A 22901-nucleotide genomic window follows, 5' to 3' on the forward strand; every position below is an offset into this window, starting at 1 on the left:
AGAACAGAAGTCCTTTCCCTTGCACTCAGGCTCGGGACACCTACACTCTTTTCATAATGCGATATTTGTAATCAGCGAAGCGAGAAAAGCGACCTAGAGAAGGAGAAGATAGAGAAGAGTTTGCATGATCACCTGTGCGTACGAAAGGATCTGGGTAGAACGCCCGAGTATCTGTCGCAAGGTGTCGACGGAGTTTTATTTCACAGAAATTGGCATTAGGAGCGAAAAGACGCTTCCCTTTGGACAGACAGAAATCGGGGTAAAATACCCAAATAGAAGCCTCGATTCGTAATTCATCTCGCGTATACCCATTCCGCTCACTTGCTGTAGTTGACAGCTTTCGACTCATCTTCAGTTGCTGATTGTGTCATCGTACGAACAGTGTTTCTATCGTGTTCCCCCTTACTCAAGGTAATTCGCACCAACCCAACGCAGGTTTATTTTCTGATGTCAGGTAACTTCTGCGTTTGCCACGCGACATAGTTCGAAAGGCGCGCCCCGGCGCCGCCTCTTGTATGCTTCGCGATACTGCACTTTTCCCCGTTCTTTGTCTCTTCAGCCGAAAACCGCATGACCAGCGAGCACGTCCTCTTCTCCTGAGAAGATTGTTTACCAGGAGAGGTTCGTTCCGATGTGGACCGGTAAGTGGAGGTTGGAGAAAAGACTTTCAACGGCGCAACCCCTCCACCAAAATAATTCCCCTAGAAAGGTCCAAACTGAGACATCAAGCTAGGGAAATAACGTCCTTCTCAGGACAATTCAGCAAATGTCTTTTGATATCATCTGAATCAAGGATACTGCGCCAGGATTTCGTTCACGTCCCGCTCCCTTCGGCACCCTCTTCCTCCCCCGTACTGCGATGCCGGGTTATCCGGAACAGGGCGCGGCGGCTTTCCCGGTAAAAGATGCACTCTCTGTTGGTGCCAAGGATATATCAACATACCTTAATTTTAAAGGGCCGGCTTTACTTGCCATTTCGAACAAGCCAAACCCGAGCTTGCGGATAAGGTTTTGGGTCCTTTCGGTCCCAAGTCTCAAGCTTGCTTCCTCGGTTAACCGGGAAAGTCGGCATGCTGGATGGATGTCGTTTCCTAGGTACGTAAGCTATTCGTGAGGCAACTCCTCAGAAGACGTAGTTGGGCTTCGATATCTTCACCTAACCGTCTTTTCGCTTGGCATAGTATGCTCCTTGAACTGAAATAGACGTCACAAGGCTTCTTGCGGAGTTTTGGTGCACCACCGGATCATGATTTCCTTAATCAACATGAATCCCTGGGTCGTAAACTCAATTCTCAAGACGTCAGTTGAAGCGGGGCCGTAATGGGACAAGTCCGGGATGGGAGGCCCGAAGAAGTCCAAAAGGGCAACTTTACGTGGTCATTTACAGGGAACGGGCTGGTTCTATGCATACTCGCCAAGCATTATACACTATATTTTCTAGAGGCATTGTTAGAATCTCAGGGTAAAATCGTGGACCAAGAAAGTCAACATGAAGATATCGGACCATCTGATCTCTATCTTAAATCGCCAAGACACGGGGCTCTACACAAAAATGGACGATTTAGGCACGAAGAAGAAGACCCTCTAGCGCAGGATCTTCTGAGTCCTGCTCGCAAACGGTTTCTCTTATTTAAGAAAAAGGTGAAGCGCAAGTCGACGATGGCCTCAAGTGGCTGTTGGCAAACTTACTGGCTGTCTCTGCCAGATTCTACCAGCCGTTCGTCCACTACACAAGGGCGACATTCCATTCGTTTCTGCAACGCCCATCCCCAACTCTCATCCCGCGAAGGCATCACACGACACCCCTCGTTCTTCTCACGCCCCCAATTCCGCAGGATATCTCCTCGCGTGATACCGGAACCATGGCGAGGATACTCCTCGCTCTAGCTGCCCTCCTCGCAGCAACGACGGCCACGTCCGCAACCTGCACCAACCCCTCGGTCCGCAAACCATGGACCGCCCTGACGGAAGACGAAAAGGCAAGCTACATAAACTCGACGCTCTGTCTAATGGACCCGTCGCAAGCGCCAGCCAAAGTCGGAAGCTGGGGCGCGACGAGCCGTTGGGAGGAGTTGGTTGTCGCGCATATTGCGCAGGTTCGGTATATCCACACAGTGGTACGTGCAAACACAACAAGTGTCTGGATACATGCCGTCGAACTGTTTGACTTCCGTCTTGAGAAGTGTGTGCTTGAATATTGTTATTCAATGAGGCTAATCAGACCGAGTAACCGAAAAGGGCGCCTTGTTCCCCTGGCATAGATGGTACACCAAGATCCACGAAGACCTCCTCCGTAACGAATGCGGCTACACAGGTCCATACCCGTACGTCTGCCCTCCTCCCTGGTTCTCTCTCCGCAGGAATTCAGCACCCAACTCACACCTCCTCCAGCTACTGGGACCAACAAACAGATCAGTCCCTCTACCTCATCCAAAACGCTTCCGTCTGGGACACCGCATCCACAGTCAAAGCCTTCGGCACAGGTCGGACCGACGCATCCACAAACTGCATCCTCGACGGCGCCTTCACGGACTACCGCGTCCGCTTCAACACGCAACTTGAACGAGACGAGACAGGAGGAGGCGGCGTTTGTCTCACACGCGCCCTAAACCAGACGGCGTTCGATACCGTTTCCCAAGCGAACGTCGTAGAGCCCTGCATGGCGCTTGAAAAGGGTGATGATTACGGGGAGATGTTGGGGTGTCTTGGGAATACACCGCATAGTGGTGGGCACTTGGGCGTCGGTGGCATCGTGAGTTTTCTCTTTTCCATTGGTCCATCTCCTGCTCTCCCAGCATCGAGCAGAATGAAAGGACTCTTCTCGGCAAAAAAAGTCATCGAATCCAATGCTGATTAACATCACAGATGCGCGACCACGCCCGCTCACCCGCTGACCCAATCTTCTACCTCCACCATACGAACTTCGACCGCCTCTGGTGGGAGTGGCAGACTTCCTCTCCCGGCAGGCTCTACGCGATGGGCGGCCCCAACGTCGCGGCGAACCAGATCTTTCTCGACGCGCAGCCAAAGATCCTGCCCGAGGACATGTTCCTCCCGTACTTTGGGGATGGAGGCAGCAACGTCACGACGCTGGACCATATTTTGTGGATGCCTGGGTTGGCTGAGAATATCACCATAAGGGACACAATGGATGTCCGTGGGGATAAGATGTGTTTTGAATATGTTTGAACGGAGGTGATATCACCGGGATGGTCGTCTTGGGATCGATGAGATTGTGATGTCAAAAAGGTCGAGGCCCGGAACTTGTGGAAAGGTATGCAGCCCTTATACATCGGCAACTCAGGGAGAGTAGAGCGGGGAGACCACCGGAACATCGCCATGAAAGCAAGCTAACGAACGCTTTCGTTAACAGTTCAATGGGGAAATTTTGATATGATGCTTTATTTGAGGTCTATGGTATACATGAGACCTTTGAAACAATATTATAAGGTCGCCACCAAAAGAGATATAAGGTTTGCTCGTCCGAAGGGCCGTTTGATGAACCGCTCCTCCCAGTATCTCGCATTGTTCCCAACCCTTCACTTTTACCTTATGATAAGCAGACTTCAAGCTCGACCTTGAGCCATACACGTCATAAAGTCGATCCCATCCATATCGATACAGCAACAAATCGTCATATCATAGGGACAAGCTCCAAACAACATTGTTACCAACACAGTGTAGCAAAAGTACAGTTGCTTTCGATGACGACCTCGGAGTACGCAGGGTAAAGTACGTCAAAAGCGGAGGCAATGGCGGTGTTGTATTCGTCGTTGAATTTGGTGGCGTTGCACTCGCTGCAGTGGATTCCCATACCGGGCTCCGGCCACTGTATCTCGTACCCAATGAAGCCCTTGAGCTCTCCAGTAGCCATGTCATATGCTGTGAGATTGAAAGTTGCCGGTAGGGTGAGGGTGTCGTCAGAGGTGTCATTGGCGAAGGGGGCTGGCCCATGATTGTAGACGAAGTAGCCATCAGAGCCTGGGACGGTACCAAGGTTCTTGAGTGCGTTGAAGAAGACAGGCAGAAAGTTGAGGGGAGTAGCGTTGGTGCCTTGGCAATGGGCCGTGACGGTCGAGTTGAGACGGTTCGAGAAAGGGTAAGGACTGCAATAGCCGTCTGTGGTGAAGAGGATGCTGCTCAGGAAATGGGCAATGGTGCCGTACCAGATGGCAGGGCGAGGGCTGACCTCGACCTTGACGCTAAGAGTTCTTCCTTCAGCTGAGGGCTTGTTGGTACCACCTGTTGAGCCGGTTCCGTTGTCCGTAGGAACCCAGACGCCAGGAAGTCTGGCCCAAGGAGTTGGACCGTTCTCAAGGTGGTTGCAGATGAAAGCTGAGATGCAGGTAGAGTTGCCGGAAGCGCTCATACTGATAGGGCGTCCGCGATAGGTGTAACACCAGAGGGTGGTACCGCCGTCCTTGGTGCTCATGGCCTTCCCGGCACGCAAGAGCTCTGGGGTGCCGTCTTCGATCCAGGTAGACCAGGTATCGCCGTTTGAAAATGTTGCAGAGGCACCCTCGTAGTTCCAGGGATATTTGCCGTCATTGTAGGGCATCTCGACAACCATGTCAGGAGGAGCAGGGTCGGTCTCGGCTGGAGTGGACCAGATGGCACCTTTATACCAGTTCATCTGGCGGGATGTGGACCAGGTTAGGTTCTCTGGGTTAGAGCCAATGCCGCAGTCAGCTAGAACCAGGTTCTGGTCAGCGTTGCTCGGGGCGAGGCGGTGCAGATTGAAAGGGTTCAGGGAAGATATGACCGTAAAGGCCTTGAGAGTGCGTGAGAAAGTCATCTTGCTGAGGGAAGAGAACCAAGGTAAAGACGGACAATAGGACAGAACCAAGAAAGAGAGGATTGAAGTTTCGAGGTGATGAGGTTTCGGTCCAAGATTTGTGGTGCTGTTGAGGTGTTTAAGAAGAGACGGAGAAGAGAAGATGGAAGTGAGCAACAGGAAGTGTACCGCGTATGGCAGAGAAACTCTAGAAGAGCAGCTGGAAGGCGGAAGGAGGGCCCAATGAGTTGAAACTTGTTCTTTCCGTCCATCAATGTTTGAGCCTTGGAGGTTCTTGCTATGGGAAAGAAGTAGACACAGTACCTGACACTTGGCGGGTAAGTGACCACGTTGTGACCGAGTGGTAACTCCCCTCAGAAACCAAGGACTCAGAGCAAGAGTAAGAAGGAAGGAAGGAAGGAAGGAAGGAAGGAAGGAAGGAAGGAAGGAGAAGCGGAGGTCAGAATTCCATTAGAGAAGCAACGGTGACAGTATCCTCGGCCCCTTCCTGGCACGATGGGTACAGTCTGTACATGGTGATGCTTCACTTGGGCATGGCAAACTTGAAGCTACGATGGCGCTGCCAGAAACTCGGCCGCCTGCAGCAGGAAGGGCAGAGAAAAGGTGACAGCAACCGTTCCTCTCATGGCATTCTCAGAAAGAATTGAGACTATTACCTTACACGTTCCCCTTTGAAAGCTCCCATGGTGACTCAGCCTTGGATCTGATTGGGAAGAAGGTGGCATTCGGGATGACCCTTTGGCTTCTGAACTGGAAACGGCGAGTGCACCTCATGCACTCCCAAATGATTCCTTGAAGCTTCGTGACACGTGGAATGCCGGGTAGTGCCTTGTTCCATCGGTCGGTTCATGGGATGGCATTCGCGACTGGAGCTTAAACAGGGATGGACCTTGACGACTGGGTGATGCCTCTCTCTCAAGCTACCATTGGCTGTCGAGGGAGGTCGGATCTTCAAGGCACTAAACAGGGTAACAATAATCATGAAAATCATTTCTCAATCCTTGGTTTTCCAGCTCCAAACACCATGAATTCTCAGAATCATCCTTTGATATTGTCGTATTAGGCAGATGTGTGAGTCGGAAGTTAGTAATCAAGGAGTCCGAGATGTAGAGGTCGAACAGGATGCACAGTCAGCAAACGTCGTTGTCCAATAGAACAGGGCAGATTGCCGGAGATCAGCCACCATCACCACACAGACCCTGCTGAAGCGGTCCGGGGGATGCTACCCAAGCACCGAAGACACCCCCGGGCAAGGCCCAATGGACCCCAAAGACCCCTAAAAATAAAGCCAAGCCGCATCGGGGGTGGAGTGACCTGCACCTGGTACCCCGTACCCTACAGGGAACTTGAAGGGAGCAACTAGTTCGTTGCTTGGGCTTCAATGTACTGCGGTACACTATCTGTAGCTGCCCGCTCCATTCCTCTCTCATCACACACATCCTCGAAAAGACAGACAGAGACAACGCCCACGCCCATGCAGCTCAGCCGCACTGCAGCTCAATCTAGTCTAGTCACCTATTCGCACCTCTCTGCCACCGTTTATTACCTTGTCCAGGTGCTATGCCGTCGAAGCCATGTCGCAGAAAAACAACGCCTGGCGCCACGTTCTCTCCCCTCTTCCCCTTTCTCTCTCTCCGCGACCATGTCGTGTCGCCATCGCGAACAACCTTGACGCGGCTATGAACCTTCGTCATCCTGCTTGACGACTGGCTCTTCGAACCGCTATCCGCAACAACAACAACGAGATCCCCGCAGTAGGCTCACTATCAAATACTCCGAGAATCGGACCTCGCCCGTCCGAAACCGCCCAACAGTGCTGTTGGTTGTGTCTGCCAATCGGATTGCGACTCTGCCCGAAGTCCTACGAAGGGAACCCCTCCAGATTCTCGAGGCTCTACGATCCCACATCTCCCCAGAGCGAGAACACTCGTCGCCTCGGGCATCATGGCGGCCCTCCCCTCCGGTTGGGAATGGGACTACGATGGCTCCCGCTGGTTCTACCGCTACAAGCCCAACGGCCATGTCCAATTTCACTTCCCGAAAGAGGGCGACGAGTTTCCAGACTTTGTCGATTGCTTTTCACCAGCCCCCGAGCTTGCCCCCGAGGAGAAGCTTGAGAGCCAACAACAGCTCAAAAGACGAACCACGACCGATGCCAATCCAACATCCAAGATGCGCGCTACTGGCGGACCCATGTCCGACTTTGGTATGAGTCGAAGTGGTTTTGGAGGACCCATGAGCAATGACGATGACGATAGCGACGGCTTCTTCTTCCAGCCCGAGAACTTCATGTACCTTGGCCCCGGCGCCTACGACGACATCAGTCCGGAAGCTGACGAGGACGATCGCGAGGAGGCATTGGGTAGGCCGAATGTTGGTGAAAGCGGCGAAGGCAGCAGTACCAAGAACCATGCGATGCTCGATGTTGCCAGCATGAAGTCGGGCGTATCGCCGCTACAAAGCGAGACCAATACACCCTCTATCATCAACAGTGTCCCTGTACAAGGGGCTGAAGCTACGTCCGAGGCACGGGCAGAGATGACTACTGCAGAGCAGCCTCTCAGCGTCAACACTGATACCAGCCCGGATCCCAGCCAGGCCCTCCCACCCTCTCCTGGCGTTCCGCTCCTTGATTCAGTCGAAAAGCCTCGGCCTGGATTCTCAGCCAATTTCTACAGTCCGCCATGGGACCCAGTGGGTACCATGGCCGAAATGGCAACGGAGCACACGGCGCCAGCTCACATCGAAACCCACCCTGACCCGGTTGAGATGGCCGACACAGCAGTGCTAGCACCCATCGAGACGAATTTCGCCGACCTGGGTATTGCCGAGTTACCAGAGCGGACGAGTCCGGCGGAGGCAAAGCCGCCATCTGCTCAGTCTACCCACGATTTGCTGCATCAGACGAACATGAGTGATGCAGCCCTCTACGGCGCTACTTTTGGAACCGGATCTAGGCCGCAAAATTCATCACCCTCTCGGAGATCTACAGCATCTCAGGGACCTCGACGCGATTTAGGTACAGGGATCACAACTCCTGATCACTCTCTGCCAGAGGTGGTGCCTCCGCCGGCGCCGCAACCAACGCAAAGCCCCTCACCAACTCCGAGCGGAAGTGGTCCTTTCAACATCAAAAGAAAGCCTTCCAAGTCGGCGGGCAAGCAGACTCAATACCACCCTTATGTACCCGGAGCAGTCAGCAGCATAGCTACAGAGCAATCGAGCACGACTGACTACAAACCCCGAGAACATCGTAATTCCCTTGCTCGGGATGGGTCCCTAATGATGGGCCCACGAAACAAGTTCGACCAGACAAGTATGCCCTCTGTTCTCAAGCCTCCTCAGCTGCCGCCCAAAGTTCCCATGGACTCGTCTCAAGCCCCAAGCCCTCCCGCCAATCACCAAAGAGCCCCCGGCACAGCCAGTCAAACTTCAGGCCTCGTCACACAGGGGCCTCTGCAACACTTCCCATCAGTGCTGAAGCCAGCAAGAGGACAGCCACAGAGCAGAGCCCAGGACCCGTCGCTCCCGCAGTCAGCATCTTCTGATAGTCCAGGCAAGAAAGGGACAGGCAAGGAAACGCAATACGCGGCATTCCAACCAGGTCTCGCAAGCCAGAAGGCACCTTCACCGTCTCATCAAGACAACACTCAAGCTTTTTCCTCCTCCGCCACAATCTCGCAGACATCTTCTAGTCGCCAAGGCCCGCAAGTTCAACGACCCGAGACGACGCCTATTCAGTCATCGCAAGACCAGTATGGAATAGCAAACCAAAGCGGTCAGCTTCCTGCAACAAACACCCCATCTGCACCCGCCTTCCTTCAGCGTCCGCGAGCCCAGAGTGAAATTCGCCAACAACCATCTTCCGCTCTACACCGAACATCGATAGACTACCCTCGCGATGATACGCAAGGATATGACTCTAGACCAGACGGGGGACGACCTCGGCAGACGTCGTATGCTTCAAGCGAGGTCTCGTCCCTTGGGCCCCCGACAGGCAGCCAGTCATCAGTTCCCCTCCAAACTCCATCACCGTTGGAGAGCGACGGAAGACGCCATTCTTCCGGCTTCTTCCATGGTGCAAACTCGAACTCTTATTCCTCACAATCCGGTGCTGGGTTCGGTACCGCAGGTTTGAGGACAGCATCAACTTCTGGTCCCTCTGCTGCGCCGACGACAATAGAAAATTCCCGGCAGGCCTACAAATTCGCAGAGAGCCAAGGTCCTCCAGCTCGACCAGGGAAGATTCCAGTATCATCGCTGGCCACGGCTCATCCCAATCAAGTCATGGAGTCTCAGACTTCTCGCGAAACTTACACCCCTTCCTCGAATCGCCGTCACTCTCTGCCGCCTGGTAGCACGGCGAGCCAAACAGCGCTACCGGCGTCTCAGCAATCGCAGCCAGAAAGGTACGAGTTGTCAGATCAGATTCAAGGCCAAACGCGGCCTCATTTCGACTCGGTGCATTGGGAGACAAGCGGCACTAGTGCTGCTGAGGCTGCTCATGGCATTTCAAGGCCGTATTCAGTGCATCCTATGGGGATGCAATCAGGACAATCTAGTAGTCCAGCCTCAGGAGCCAAGCCCGTACTCACTTCACAACCACCATACCCAACCGATGATAACCGCCAACCCGTGACACTGACAAATCGCCCATCTCGTCCCACAGTAACTCTGCCTCCCCAACAAGGTCTTGGCCCAATGAGCCCTTCCACGCCTATAAGGTCTCCCGGTCATCTACTTCACCCTATTCACGAGCACAACGAGATCGAAAGTGTGATGAACTCTGCTCTTAATCCCTCAGGAGGACGAATTTCCCCAAATACCCGAGGGTATACTTCTGAATCGAGTTTCGCTCCCTATCCAGCTTACTGTCCAGTGGCGAGTAACACCCCACCAGATCAAGCTACAGTCAACATTGCAGGACTACCTCAGTCAAGCGCACTGCGCCCCGGATCAACCCCGCCCGTCATGCAACATTCGGCAAACGGAAAGGAAAAGGGAGGCTGGCTGTCCAAGTTCAAGAAAGGAGCCTCTAGCAAGTCCGGTGCTCTTCAAAAGGCCCCGCCGCCACCACAAGGAATCCCGATAGCTCAACAGCCGATGCATGGTGCACCTCCTCCGCTAGCTTCGATGTCGGGAAACCTTATGGCTGCCGGCGTATCAACAGATCCGAGGTTAAGCCAACAAGCGGTGCCAGTCATGTCTGGACAACCAAGCAATGTGCCCAACGCCCAATATACGCCATTTGCCCTGTTAAGTAGGCCAGAATCTTCGAGTAACCAGGCCTTCACTCCAAACACTAGCAGTCTTCAGCAAGCACCAGTTCGCCAGAATTTCCCGGTTCAGAGCAACGCGTCTCTACCTGCAGGGCTAGCGTCTCAGCCTATCTCTCAAGCTCAAGGACACTCCATGGCCGGGGAACAGACCCAACAACGTTCAGCCAGCGTGCCACCTGGAGGCTTGGTACTGCCTTCAGGTTCACCGATGGACCATATGGATAATCTCTCAGACGCTGCTTCTGTTTCGACAATGGACGTATCTGAAGCCCAAGCACAGCCGGTACTAAGGCCGCTCCTTGTCACAGTTGAGCGGCATGCTGCTCAGCCAACTCGAGAGCAACCCGTACCGCACAATGTCGGCCACACTACTCAATCGGCCCGGCCGACTCTTGAGGGGCGTCCTCTTGATACCAAGGCGCTCGCAGACAGCGAATTGACTGTCCCGCCTCTGTTCTCGAAGCCTCAGCCAAAGACTACCGTCAGGACCGTTCCTGTAGATCAAGGTCCCGCTGCTCAGAACAAGTGGACGAAGAAAGCTGCCGTGGACTACTCTGGAGACGACTGGGGCGATGACCCATGGGACTATCAGTAGAATCGTGAATGAAGTTCAGCTATGCTATTATGAGTGGCCCATATCGGCCACAGGAGTCTTCTCTGAGTGACAATATCTAGATGTAAGCAATCTGTACGTGTGGATACCACGTCGATTCGGGCTCAAGTAATGTATTTGTATCAACCCGTAAATACTGCCATCGTATTCATATGGAATACAAAGGAATCTCGCCATGAGCAGCAAAAGAAGCAGAGCCGGGCCCAAGTACACTAGTAGAGTATCTCCTTGTTTTGCAGACCTTGGATCTACCCGAGACTACCATCGGCGAAGGGTAAATATCAAGGTAAGCTACGATGGGAGACTGAGCTCCGGCTGGCGCTTGTTCTACGACCGAGAGAATTTAAATTTCCGGCATGATTGGTAGAAGGAAATAGAGTGAAGATGCGGATGAAAATTTGCGAATTCTTACAATGCTTTGTTGGCTTTCACCAGTGATGCGATATTAACTGGTCAATGATAATGCGTCCTCAAAGACTTTGTATTACTGTTTGAACTCCCTTTGTGGATGGAACGGTCGCCTTTATTCAATGACCAACGAGGTAGAGACCTCGACTACTGTGACATTGTCCAAGGTCGAGAACACAAACAGGTCTTTGTAATATCGATGGCATTGTTCTGAAAATTGCTAGCTTTGAGTTCAACACTGTTGACTGACCCTCGAGCCTCCGTGCCCGTCATTGGGAGAATACTTATTTCGTCTTCATCCTTTCCAACGTCGATTGAAATACAACATCATCATTATCCCAGCACAGCCGATCACCAACATCTTAACAACAGACAAAGTTCAGTATACCCCAAATACCAACAAACAACCTACCCACAAACTTGATATCTACTAAGTTGACTACAGCGATGGCGCCACCGTTCCTTAGCCGTCCCGAGATTCAACACCTCGTTTCAAACTTTTTGATCGACTTCTACAACCGCGAAGACGTCGAGAACTGGGAAGATGTACAAAGAGCGACTATCGACGCTATGGGAGATATTATCGTCCAAATTGCTCGGGGGCATGCGCAGGCGCAAGTAGAAGGTACACACCCCTCTCCGGACCCGATGGACTTGGACGATGATGGTGCTGTACAACCCGAGGAACAAGATTCAGATGACACTTCGGACCCAGATGACTTTGTGAGAGACGACATTCCTCCCCAACCACCCAGGAAGAACTCCAGCTCCTCAGACTCGGACTTTGAGGGCTCTGGGAAGAAAAATCCCCGCAGCGGTAAAGGCTCAATCAAGACTAGGGATACTCCCCGGAAGGATACCAAGGTAAAGTCTGGCCGTGTTGCAAGCCTCGAGGAACGCAAGACGAACCGATGTGTGCTGGGATGTGGCTTGGGCTACACGACGACGGATCGCCTCAAGAGAGTAAGTTGCTTTTCACTTCCCCTTTGAATATCAACTCCTTGTGAGAACAAATCAGCTAACAGCATGGATAGCATTACAAATCTCACCACCCCGGTTGGGAGACCGCAGTTGTGACTGCTGGCCAGACCATTTTTGCCAATCAGCGCAGCTAGACGAAGTGAGAAACATGAGAGGTGGCATGGATTTCCAATATGAGAGGTTTGTTGTCTGCATAATTTTGCTGAAAAGAGTACAGAAAGGGGGTTTTTAGTTTTTGTCTGACTTTGATTTTCAATATTCGGGTTTCAGGTCTTGGGCGCTGATGTGAGGAGAAGGAGTGCGATATCAAGCAGAATAGCGTGAGTCAAAATTGAGTCAGGGGGAGTTGAGCGGTTGATATGTCAAGAAACTCCATAAAGCTCGCTTTTCAATCCTAGTTCCTAATGTGCCTCGCGTAGATAAAAGATCGACGATCCGTCCGACTTTATTTGCTACTCTTCTGTAATCCTCGCCGGCACCCGATGTTGCGGTTGCGCCAAGGCATGTCCCGCCGCAAGGGGGCTACCGCACCACTCAGGTGAGTGCGCGTAAATTATCCCGATCGTTGACAGCTTCCTAGACACATTCTAACTCTAGCAGACGCCTTCGACCAGGGCCAATGTGACAAGGTGATGTTGGACCATTCAGACGTCCGATAGCTACGGAGAATTTCATGGGTGACGGCGGCGTCTATTCGTCCACGCCATCCCACCGGCCCGTTGAAACAGACCGTCAAAGTTCAAGGGATGTCCCGTTAGCTTGCCTGATGACAGGACCACCGGTTCATCTTAGACTCGGGGCTAATGGGCTTGGCCCACTTACAAACGTCAAGTCGGCGTTCGGCAGTCAAAGTCGATGTCGGACTCCTGCCGGCAGCATGGCGAAGTATAAGGTGATGTAAACGCCGGCGCTACGTGAGCTGTCGCAGTCCAGTGCGTTATTCTTCCATCTTCCGCGGGTCGTAACAACTCAGCCCATTCTTTTTTTCTAGCACTTTGGCAAATCTGCCTTTCCGTTCCTTATTCCATTTCTCGCCCAACATGCGGAGCTCAACTTTCCTCGCTCTGGCTGCGTCAGCCTCCGGCGCGTCCGCTCATTACTTCTTCCCCCACCTCATCGTCAACGGCAACTTCACCGGCTACAACGAATACGTCCGCGACAACAGCGCGGGATACATGCCTTTTAAGAACGGCTACGACAGCACCGACCTCCGATGCCGTACCGGTTCCATGGAGCACGCCGCCACCACGGGCGTCTACAAAGTCAAGGCGGGCGACGAAGTGGGCTTCGGCCTCAACTTTGGCGGCACGATTCAGCACCCGGGTCCCATGCAGGCCTACCTCTCCAAAGCACCGGGTGATGTTCGCGAGTACGACGGTTCCGGTGACTGGTTCAAGATCTATGAGCTCGGGCCAAAGTCCTTCTCCAGCGAAGGCATCGAGTGGGGCGTCACCAACGTTGGCAACTTTACGTTCAAGTTGCCTGAGGAGACGCCTGCTGGGCAGTACCTCATGCGAATCGAGCACATTGGCGTTCATGGAGCTGGTGACTTTGGTGGTGCGGAGTTCTACTTCAACTGCGCCCAGATCGAAGTTGAGAGCGACAGTACCGCCGTCCCCGGCCCGACTGTCAAGATTCCGGGATTGTACGACGGCCACGAGCCCGGTATCGAGTTCTACATGTATCGTCCGTGGATCGTCAACTTCACGATGCCGGGGCCGGCTAGATGGCCCCAAGCTCTTGTGGAGAACGTTACCGCAGAGGGTGTTAGCGTGGCTCCGACAATCACCCCTTGGACACTCCCGGCAGTCACGTCCACAGTCGGGGGACAGGACATTTCGTCCTCAGCGGCGGTAGTCGTGCCCACAAGCCTTGCCTCCGCGGCAGTGCCTTCTGTCAACGCGACGTACTCGTACGCATCTACGACTGCGGCTGGCCTAAGTGGATCAGCGGCCCCGAAGAGCGAGATCAGCGAGTTGGTGGTGTCAACAGTCAGCTCAGCCGCGACTTTGAGTGCAACGGCTGTGCCTTTCACCACCACTTCCAAGAAGTCTCGATGCCCACCACGAAGCACAGTGATCAGCACGGTTTACGTAACTGCAAGCGCTTGATTCAATCTCAGGGAGTTAAATTCCTTCTTCTGCTCTTTATATCTGTGATGACAGATGAGCCATGCGATGCTGGGAGTTGCAAAAAACCAGGGCGCTTTGTGCTGCAGCCTAGTTGCCGCATTGTCGGACGTAAACACCGGGGTCAATGCAATAACTGGACACGCCGCAATAGCATTGAAGGCCATTTTCTGAAAGTATGACTTGAACTTGTTTTTGTTCACTTCTGAATGTATTATTATACTTTTCCAATCAAATATCAAACCCTTAGCAAGGTGCCCAGATGCTATAGATAAACAGCCGCATTACCCTATCTGGAACTTGTACATTTAGTGAGAAAAGGCAGAAGCCTCTTACACTTCGAGGTGCCTTGAGGTAGTCAGCACAGAAGCGTCGCCTAGAGTCGCAACTTCTTGAAGACTGTTATAAGAAACAGTGGTCAACATCAGCGTCGCACAATGGACCTAGATGTACGTACGTGAGCCCGCCGGGGGATGCGACCAGGGTGTTGGACGATTCCCCGAAACGTAGTCATTCTCCTCATTTCGGTCTTGGTCATTGAATTATTTGCCTCGATCACCCAGTATACACAAGCGATGGGTAGGGTGGGCATAAAAAGTAAGCAAGCAAGCGCAGTAAGCGTTGGTATGCGCATGTTCTGCCTTGTGGTCTTGGCTTTCAAGCCACATATTACCTTCTTGCAGTCTGCAGCTGCATGACTGCATCTCCGACTTCGGAAGGGAGGAAATGCGAGCCCACAGCCTTAGATAGATAAATGCCTGCCATCCGACCAGATGCATCTACTGCCTGGTCCAGTCTTAAATTGCATCCACAGCGGGAGCTTACACACCTGTTACTCAGACCAATCAGACGATCTTTCCCTGACACAATGGGTGTTGAGCGCTTAGATCAAATTTCTAGCCCTCAAAGACCAGGACGATACTCTGAGTTCACTAAGATCGAGAAATGGATTATCATCTCCGTTGTATCCTACGCGACTTGGTTCTCAGGACTGAGTAGTTTTATCTACTACCCGGCCATTAACGCACTGTCGGAGACATTATCTGTTTCTATCGAAAAGATCAATTTAACGATAACATCTTACCTCGCTGTCGCCACAGTGGCCCCTGCCATGTTCGGTGACTTCGCTGATGTCCTTGGTCGACGTCCGGTATATTTGATGACGCTCAGTCTCTATTTCGTGGCAAACGTGTCGATTGCGTTGTCAAAAACCTATTCTGCACTGATAGGCCTGAGAGCACTACAGGCATTGGCAATTTCTGGTAGGTTTACATGTAGTCACATGCTATCGAGTGTTCGGGCCACGGCAGTGGAAATTGGCTGATGCTCACAGGCACAAATGCTTTCGTGTATGGTGTTATCGCAGATATTGCGTCGCCAGCTGAGCGCGGTTCTTTTGTCAGCGTAGTATCTTTCAGGTTTGTTCTTGTCTACTTCATGTCTATGAATGCATCAGTCCAATTATCGTCAGATATACTGACCCTTATCAGCGTCACAATCGGACCGAGCGTTGGTCCGATTATTGGCGGACTCTTGACTTATGCTGCGGGATGGCCTTGGATATTCTGGTTTCTTTGCATAGCCGCAGGACTATGCCTTGTGTTGGTCATATTTCTATTGCCCGAAACTTGTCGACAGGTCGTTGGCAGTGGGTTGACCCCCCCGCCAAGATACTCTCGACTGCCGTATCAGGGTTTCATGCACCATTGGAAAGGAACGAATGACCAACAGAGTCGTCAGTCGAAAACGAGAACGCCAAATCCATTGAAATCCATCACGATTCTTTTCCGTCGAGATAACACCGTTGTCATATTTGCGGCCGGCCTTCTCTACCTGGTTTACACGTGTGTCTGTACCTCTCTATCGGTATTATTCATCGAGGTTTATAGCCTAAATCAGTGGCAGACAAGCCTGATTTATTTACCTTTTGGTGTGGGCTCTATAGTATCGACCTTGATTTCTGGTCCGATGCTAGATACATTTTATCGCAACGCCCGGACAAGACAAGGACTGCCTACAGATAAGATCGCTGGAGACGACCTAGGTAACTTTCCGATTGAGAAAGCACGTCTCAGCGTCATGTGGACACCGCTTGCTATTACAATCTTAGCACTTGTCGCGTATGGCTGGGTAGTGCACTATCGCCGGGTATGTCAGCCGATTGCTGAGATCGTATGTTGCCCGAAACTGACTACAAAAGCACATTGCACTACCTCTTGTTCTTCAATTCATTCTTGGAATGTCTTTACAATTTGTTTTCAGCGTAAGCATGTCACAGAGAACATGAGCTTTTTTGAGAGAGTCTAATTGAGTACTTGAACAGATCTACAACACACTGTTAACAGACAAGAATCACAATGCAGCAGCAGCCGCTCAAGCCTCGAGCAACCTGATACGATGTACTCTGGCGACTATTGCTGTGGCTTTCTTGCAGAAAATGCTGGATATTATGGGCGCTGGATGGACATATACGTTGCTAAGTGCTTTAGGTTTGATGGCAATGGTCCTTTTTTGCATTGATTATCGTATGGGGACAAAGTGGCGGCAAGCTGCCCTCGAGCCTTGCAATCCATGAAACGTTAAGTCCGCCAAGAACGCCCACGTAATAGAAGAGAACAAGAGAAATCGAAAAGAGTTAATATCTATCAGTATAACATGCCTTTTATAATATACAAGTTGACGAAGTTGTTGAAATGTGAGAGAAAGAACCAGATGAAGATGTCAGTTCAAAGCAGAACATTTGACAACCGCAACCTCCCCATTTCTTGGGCATAGAAGCGACTTTTCTTCTAGCCATACCGAGCATGACGCTAAGCACTCTCGACTGATCCAGTCTCCTGGAAATGAGAATAATTCTGCTACGTTCTTCACCACTAGGGCCTTCATCTTTGGGCACCCCGAGGTTTTTGGTTCCTCTTCAGCAAACACAATGCTCCCTGAATTATCTGCGTTGCCAGAAGAAGGTATGTCGAAATCAAAAGAAATATGTACCGAACGGACCGAGAAGGATTTTGAAAGAACAATGAGACGGTCTTTGGTCAGAAAACAGAGTATGATAGATGTGTCCAACACCAGTTCACCGGGTAGCTCTAGCGCAGAAACGAACGCCGGGGCTCGCTCCTGTTGTTGAGTGGCAGAATTGAATGACGTTGGAAATGCAGAAGTTGGGAAAGCAAGGAAAGATCTCTCTCTCGAATTCTTCTCTGCTGCTGACTGCTGGCACATAATATGCTTTTTGTCTTGAGTTACGAGGACCCGATCAATGACAAATCTACCTGTTGGAGAAGAGTTTGTGCCTTGAGCAAATCCTTCATTGCTCGGCCGAAGGTTGTTGAAGGCGATGATATGAATTACATCCAAATTCCAGTCAAGGACATGAACTATGCCAGGCCCGAAACCGATGACAAGGTTTGGGTCATGGGGGTGAATAATCCACCTACAGCCGCTCGTCTCCGGGACAAAAGAATGGATGATGTCCCTAGATGAGATGCAAATGATGTAGGCCCTACAATCCGTGTATACGAGCAGAAGATCCGAGGTCTCCTTGAACAGGAGCTGACATATATGCCCAGCTGTAGTGCTTGCCATCGCTAGTTGAATGCTCGGTTCAAGGGACACATCGCGATCTTCGGAAGAGGGCAGCGAAACTACAAAGACAGTCTTGCTGGAGTCAGAGAAAGCCAGATACTTTCCGTCACTGCTCCAACACATTGCCTCTATACTGAGGTAGCTTTTCGAAGCTTGATAGTTGCGAAGCTTTCCGAGATGTATGTCATGCAATTCAACCATTCCCTTCTCCGTTCCGAAGCAGTATCTTCGTCCGGTTGGTGAAGTTGCAAGAGCTGTAACAGAGTCTATCCAATGACAAACATTTGCCGAAGCAGTGAAAAGCTGAAGGCTATCTGTTTCACTGTCGCTATCGGCGCCTTTGTGGACTTGCTCTGCATATCGCATGAGAACGTTAGGTTCCCAGGAATTGCCGTAATAACCTCTTATGTCGTAAATCCGACGCGAATCGGGGCTGAACGTGAGCCCAAGTACAGGATCTTGCGACGCGAGCTGGTATATCAACTTGAAATGCGACGTGGTGTACACTTTTACTGTTCCATGTACATCCCCAGTCGCAAACAAATTGCCATCTTTGCTGAGTTCAAATCTGGACACTCCAGTGACGCGGAACTCTTCGACCTTATCCTCGTAGGGTCGCCATCTGAAAACCACCCCTTCCAGGTAAAGTCCCCACAGTTCTGGATAGTGGGGGTGCCAACAGGCATCAATGACCTCACCATATGACATATGTTCTCGGCCTGGTTTCCAGCAGTGTCCAATGTGAAGATGGCCATGAAGGTCCCAAGCTGCGACTGGGTGACCCCTGTAGGCAACGGATATGAGGCTCGCATCTGGGTTGAACGCCATATGGCTGGCAGAATTCAACAGATGACCCTCAAGCTCGGGTTCATCAAGCGTAGCGATCAATTTCCAAGTTGTCGTGAACTCTGAAATATCGAGAGACCGCACTCTTCTGTCATCTGTGCCTATCAAAAGAGTGGCATCAGTGTCGATAAAGAGCAACGCGAGTGGCCTCGATCTTGACTCGTCGTTGCTGACAGATACTAGGCATTTGCCTGTTGGAATATGCCAGACCTTTGTTGTGCGGTAACCATAGGAAGCTAGCAATGTCCCCGAAGTATTCAAGGCAGTTCTATACACAGGCTCATTGTGCTTAAATGGGCTTGAAGAGCTTTCCTCAAAAGTTGAAGAGTCATACAAGAAAACATTCCCTGGCGACGTAAGAATGGCGATCTGAGCTCCAGCAGCCGAGATAGATGCAGTGTATGTTCCAATACCAGTAGAGAGTCGAGCAAGCAAGTCATCCCACTCAACAGAGGATAATCCGGAGACCGCAAGAGACATGCTTTCAGACTTGCCGAATTGCTGAAAAATTGATGAACCTTGAGGACAGAAAGGAGGGATCATTCTGTAGATGGATTCCGAGTCTCTCTGTAAGAGGGCTCCGAATTTTCCTACGATCTTGACGAAGTCCATGGCCCAGCTTTTGAACAGATCTGTGATCAGAGGATTTATTCTGGACTCTTCGAGTTGACCGCAGTATCTCAGAAGGTTCTTTGATGCCTGGACAAGTTGTCGGAGCTGTTTGTTGATAGCTAGGATTTCGATCCATGTCAAAACTGCCGACCCACGTAGGAATTTTTGTAGCTCCTGTATGACGAGATGTGATTCCACGGAGGTGAAAGCGAGATGAAAAGACCACCAATTTGTGGCATAGTCCAAGAATACGAGCTTCTGTTTCCTTCGCAACTTTGTTCGCAGACTCGGATCCATCAAGTTCCGGATACAGCTCAAGAACATCTGCTCGTGTGCAGCGGCGCGATCGATAGATAACACACCCTCTGCATTCAGTAGGTACTCTCTTGCTGTCTCATGAATCATGGACACATTTGCCCCGTTATCAATCACGGTAAACCCAGCACAAAGACCCACGATGGAACGTTGTATGTCGAGGATTTGTGACGTATCCTCGGGCAAGGACTCTGATAGTTCGGCGACTGTCAGAAGTCGAAACGAGCATGATACGCGTTGCAATACACTAAATGACAGTTTGCGGTCTCTTGAGGATAGACTGTTTGCTATCTTCGCCGCCATTCGATCGTAGAGTGCCTCCATGCCCGAAGGCAGTTCATGAAGAACGAGTTCAACATCCTCGTTTGTATGGCATGAGTTGAGTTTGTCGATAACAAATCGCACCCACTGATCGATTAGTCATCTTATTCTCAGTACTCGCTGATAATTATGAAAATACTCACGAGGAAGATGTTTTGAGACCCATCTACAATTCTGTTGGAGATGCTCTCCCTGTACTCAATGCTGCCTGGCATACTAAGTTCTTGACGAATGTAACATCTCAAGTCTTCGAGATGACCTTCCATTCGTATCTTTCCGACCATCAGGGTATTTGACACTCTCTGTATGGCTGTCGCAATCTCTAACGTGTCCCTACTGACGAGGAGAATGCGTATCGGTACGTATGATGACTTGATACCGGAAAATTGTCGTATAATTGCTCTAGAACTATCCGCTTCATCGAGGCCATCCACAATCCAGTATAATGGGGGAAGATCTCTCATCTTGAAAAGCAAAGATTTGAAGATGCGCTCCCAAATGGTATTCGGATCCGCAGTGCTAAAGTCAATGGCGTGGTCCACAAGCTGGAGTACCTTATCAGAAAAGACCGGAAATGCTTGCGCTATTTGGTATGCGATAGTCCGTAGCAGTAGGCTGAGGGTTTTTTTCTTTTGGTCTCCAGACCTTATGAAGAAGTATTGGCAATTAAGACCTTTATCAGCCAGTGTGTTGATAAGGAATGAAGAAAGAACCGACTTTCCTGTCCCGGCACCGCCATTTAACCACAGCAGATGCGGGCCGGAGTCAATTGCTTGTAGCCATTCTGAAAAGAGATTCTCCTCGAAAATCCATTGTCCTGTTCCTTCGGCCCACTGATCTTGAAAAAAGATGAAGTCGACGTCCGGTAACTCCATGACACCGAGGTAAGACTTGACATCGAGCGATTTCCTCCGGTTAAGCAAAGGTGACTCTTTTGATCGATTGGATGAAAGGATTTTACTAATGAGAGACTTCAAGACATTTCTGACGGTAACGTAGTTGGGATCTCGAGGACTTTCATATTTGCAAATCCCATGATGATCAGCATCCAAGGCTTTCGAAGTTTCTCCCGGGTATCCTAATACAGAGGATTCCTTTTCTAGAACCATCTGTGCATTCAATAGTCAGTAGGGAAGACTGTAGAGTAACAAGAGTCTACTGACAACACGAAGGTTCTTGACGCCGATTGAGGTAGATTGGGTCTCATAGAAGGACACTATGTCTAGTTTTGGTGCGATATGACGAAATTGCTCGTTGAGCTTTTGCAACATGAACGAGTTATTGGACAGTTCGGATATGTACTGTTTCGAGCTATTGACAAAGGTTGACTGCAGTATTTTGTTAAGGATCTCAGCCAAGTTGGTACCGCGATGAGGAGTTGCAAGGAATGTGATCGCTGAGATTGACTTGATGATAGCTTGATAATCAGGGTCGTTTTGTCCCTGTATGTAGGCCTAGTGCTAAACGTCAATTTCTGAGAAAGCCTACAATCTCTTGTGGAATTACTGACCTCCTTGACAATGAGGCCACCCATACTATGGACTACAAAAATCAAGGGAACCTGGGAGTTCAAAAATTTAGTTTCTCACATGTAACAATAGCCAAATATGCTTACGTCGCCCATTCTGAGATCGTTCTTCTGCCCGTCTTCGGAGAATCTCATATCGAACAAAAGGTCCTTGGCAAAATCGAGGATAGATCGGCTGATGTTTCCTGCCTTGCGAAAATTGGCATTATAACCAAATGTGAGAATCCGGGCTAGGCAAATATCAGGCTCCAGGGGCAAGAATGTCAAGGGCCAAAAAAGTTCTGGATTCTTGTGCTTCGACCAAGTATGCCGGCTCGTCCCCCCAAGGCCATGCACAAAGACAATATCTGCCTTATGCCCATGGTCTGGACTGTAAATGACGCTTAATCCAACGGATCCAGCATCAGATCCAGAAGCAGCGCCCGATTCTGCGCGATATGGCACGTATTCATGGCTTGAGGTGCTTTCGAGAGGCTTTGATTCGGATGCGACGGTTGTGGATTGAATAAGCGTTGACTGGCGTGAAGGGAGGCTGAGGATCTCTTGCTGTGACAAGGTATCGACTCTCTGGGTCTGTCGATGCCCATGGTTTGGCGTTGAATCTCCTGAGGATTTTGACTTCGATTTGAACGGATTTCGGAACTGATGAGTGCAAGGGATGTGGTGAGCCATGTGCCCTATTGAGATAAGAAGACAAAATGAACTGAGGTGCCTACTATCTTTGGCATCGTGACTTTTGAGCGACTGATAAGAGCAGCTTTTAGCAACGCTATCTTGTGAAAAGTCACGCGCGGTATATCGTACACAAGCTGAATGAAGTTTTAGCCGGCCAGACTCTGAGTGGCCTGTCGTCAATCTGCGTACTACACCAACGACACACCGGGGTACGACAGTCGTTAGTGGGTTCGCGAGGTCGTAATTCGTCTTCTGTGGCCACAAAAATAGGACAGAAAAGCAAAAGAAGAGTTCCCCCCTCTGGCAGAGTCCTTGCAGTCGGGAAGTATTGATATAAATTTTGGCGAATCTATTCACCGACAACACGTTTTAGAACGGTCATCTCGAGACAAAAACTGGAAAAGAAGTCACTGTGCCAAACATTACGAGTAAGGCTAATGGCTAGCAAGGCGCAATGCGAGTTCACGGGCGACTGTGCTCAGGGAAGAATAGGGAAGTGGCTTCGTGGTTCGGGAAACCTCATAGACCCTGAAAAATGCGGCTCTGAGCATCAGCTCCGCACGACGTACTTCCGCGTCTACTTGGTAATTTTGGCTTACATCTGAGGCAGGCTGCATCAATTTCAATAAGCGAACGGACTCGAGATAAGGGTATTATGCTGAAAATCAGCCATATCCACCAATTGTAGCGCGGATCTAATCATCGGCTCCCATTGATGGTCTCAAACCAGCCTTGGAGATGCAGTCATACATGCACGAGACAATAGATATGCAGAGAGGTTGCCACACTTGGTTCATCATCTGTCTGTATG

General features: G+C 50.7%; 7 protein-coding genes across 7 annotated transcripts; 5 read left to right on the forward strand and 2 right to left on the reverse strand.

Annotated features, from left to right (window-relative positions):
• Positions 1–1862: 1862 nt before the first annotated feature.
• CABS01_06511 (uncharacterized protein) lies at positions 1863–3189 on the forward strand (the record flags this gene model as incomplete). Its single annotated transcript, XM_060539877.1, has 4 exons — positions 1863–2117; positions 2239–2324; positions 2392–2752; positions 2866–3189. The coding sequence occupies 4 exons, from the start codon at positions 1863–1865 to the stop codon at positions 3187–3189; spliced, it is 1026 nt and encodes a 341-aa protein (XP_060404414.1).
• A 478-nt stretch (positions 3190–3667) lies between these two features.
• CABS01_06512 (uncharacterized protein) lies at positions 3668–4795 on the reverse strand (the record flags this gene model as incomplete). Its single annotated transcript, XM_060539878.1, has 1 exon — positions 3668–4795. One exon carries the CDS (start codon positions 4793–4795, stop codon positions 3668–3670), a length of 1128 nt encoding a protein of 375 aa, XP_060404415.1.
• A 1944-nt stretch (positions 4796–6739) lies between these two features.
• Positions 6740–10669, forward strand: CABS01_06513 (uncharacterized protein; the record flags this gene model as incomplete). Its single annotated transcript, XM_060539879.1, has 1 exon — positions 6740–10669. One exon carries the CDS (start codon positions 6740–6742, stop codon positions 10667–10669), a length of 3930 nt encoding a protein of 1309 aa, XP_060404416.1.
• An 873-nt stretch (positions 10670–11542) lies between these two features.
• Positions 11543–12210, forward strand: CABS01_06514 (uncharacterized protein; the record flags this gene model as incomplete). The annotated part of the gene is made up of 2 exons (XM_060539880.1): positions 11543–12058; positions 12130–12210. 2 exons carry the CDS (start codon positions 11543–11545, stop codon positions 12208–12210), a joined length of 597 nt encoding a protein of 198 aa, XP_060404417.1.
• A 906-nt stretch (positions 12211–13116) lies between these two features.
• On the forward strand, positions 13117–14187 carry CABS01_06515 (cellulose-growth-specific protein; the record flags this gene model as incomplete). The annotated part of the gene is made up of 1 exon (XM_060539881.1): positions 13117–14187. One exon carries the CDS (start codon positions 13117–13119, stop codon positions 14185–14187), a length of 1071 nt encoding a protein of 356 aa, XP_060404418.1.
• An 886-nt stretch (positions 14188–15073) lies between these two features.
• Positions 15074–15742, forward strand: CABS01_06516 (uncharacterized protein; the record flags this gene model as incomplete). The annotated part of the gene is made up of 3 exons (XM_060539882.1): positions 15074–15467; positions 15539–15595; positions 15696–15742. The coding sequence occupies 3 exons, from the start codon at positions 15074–15076 to the stop codon at positions 15740–15742; spliced, it is 498 nt and encodes a 165-aa protein (XP_060404419.1).
• Positions 15743–16311: 569 nt separating this feature from the next.
• On the reverse strand, positions 16312–22087 carry CABS01_06517 (NACHT and WD domain-containing protein; the record flags this gene model as incomplete). The annotated part of the gene is made up of 6 exons (XM_060539883.1): positions 16312–16343; positions 17646–19974; positions 20031–20996; positions 21051–21341; positions 21398–21448; positions 21503–22087. The coding sequence occupies 6 exons, from the start codon at positions 22085–22087 to the stop codon at positions 16312–16314; spliced, it is 4254 nt and encodes a 1417-aa protein (XP_060404420.1).
• Positions 22088–22901: the final 814 nt, after the last annotated feature.

The sequence above is a fragment of the Colletotrichum abscissum genome (assembly GCF_030869225.1).
Source record: "Colletotrichum abscissum strain IMI 504890 chromosome Unknown Scaffold_13.1, whole genome shotgun sequence".
In the NCBI taxonomy this organism is placed as follows: Eukaryota; Fungi; Ascomycota; class Sordariomycetes; order Glomerellales; family Glomerellaceae; genus Colletotrichum; species Colletotrichum abscissum.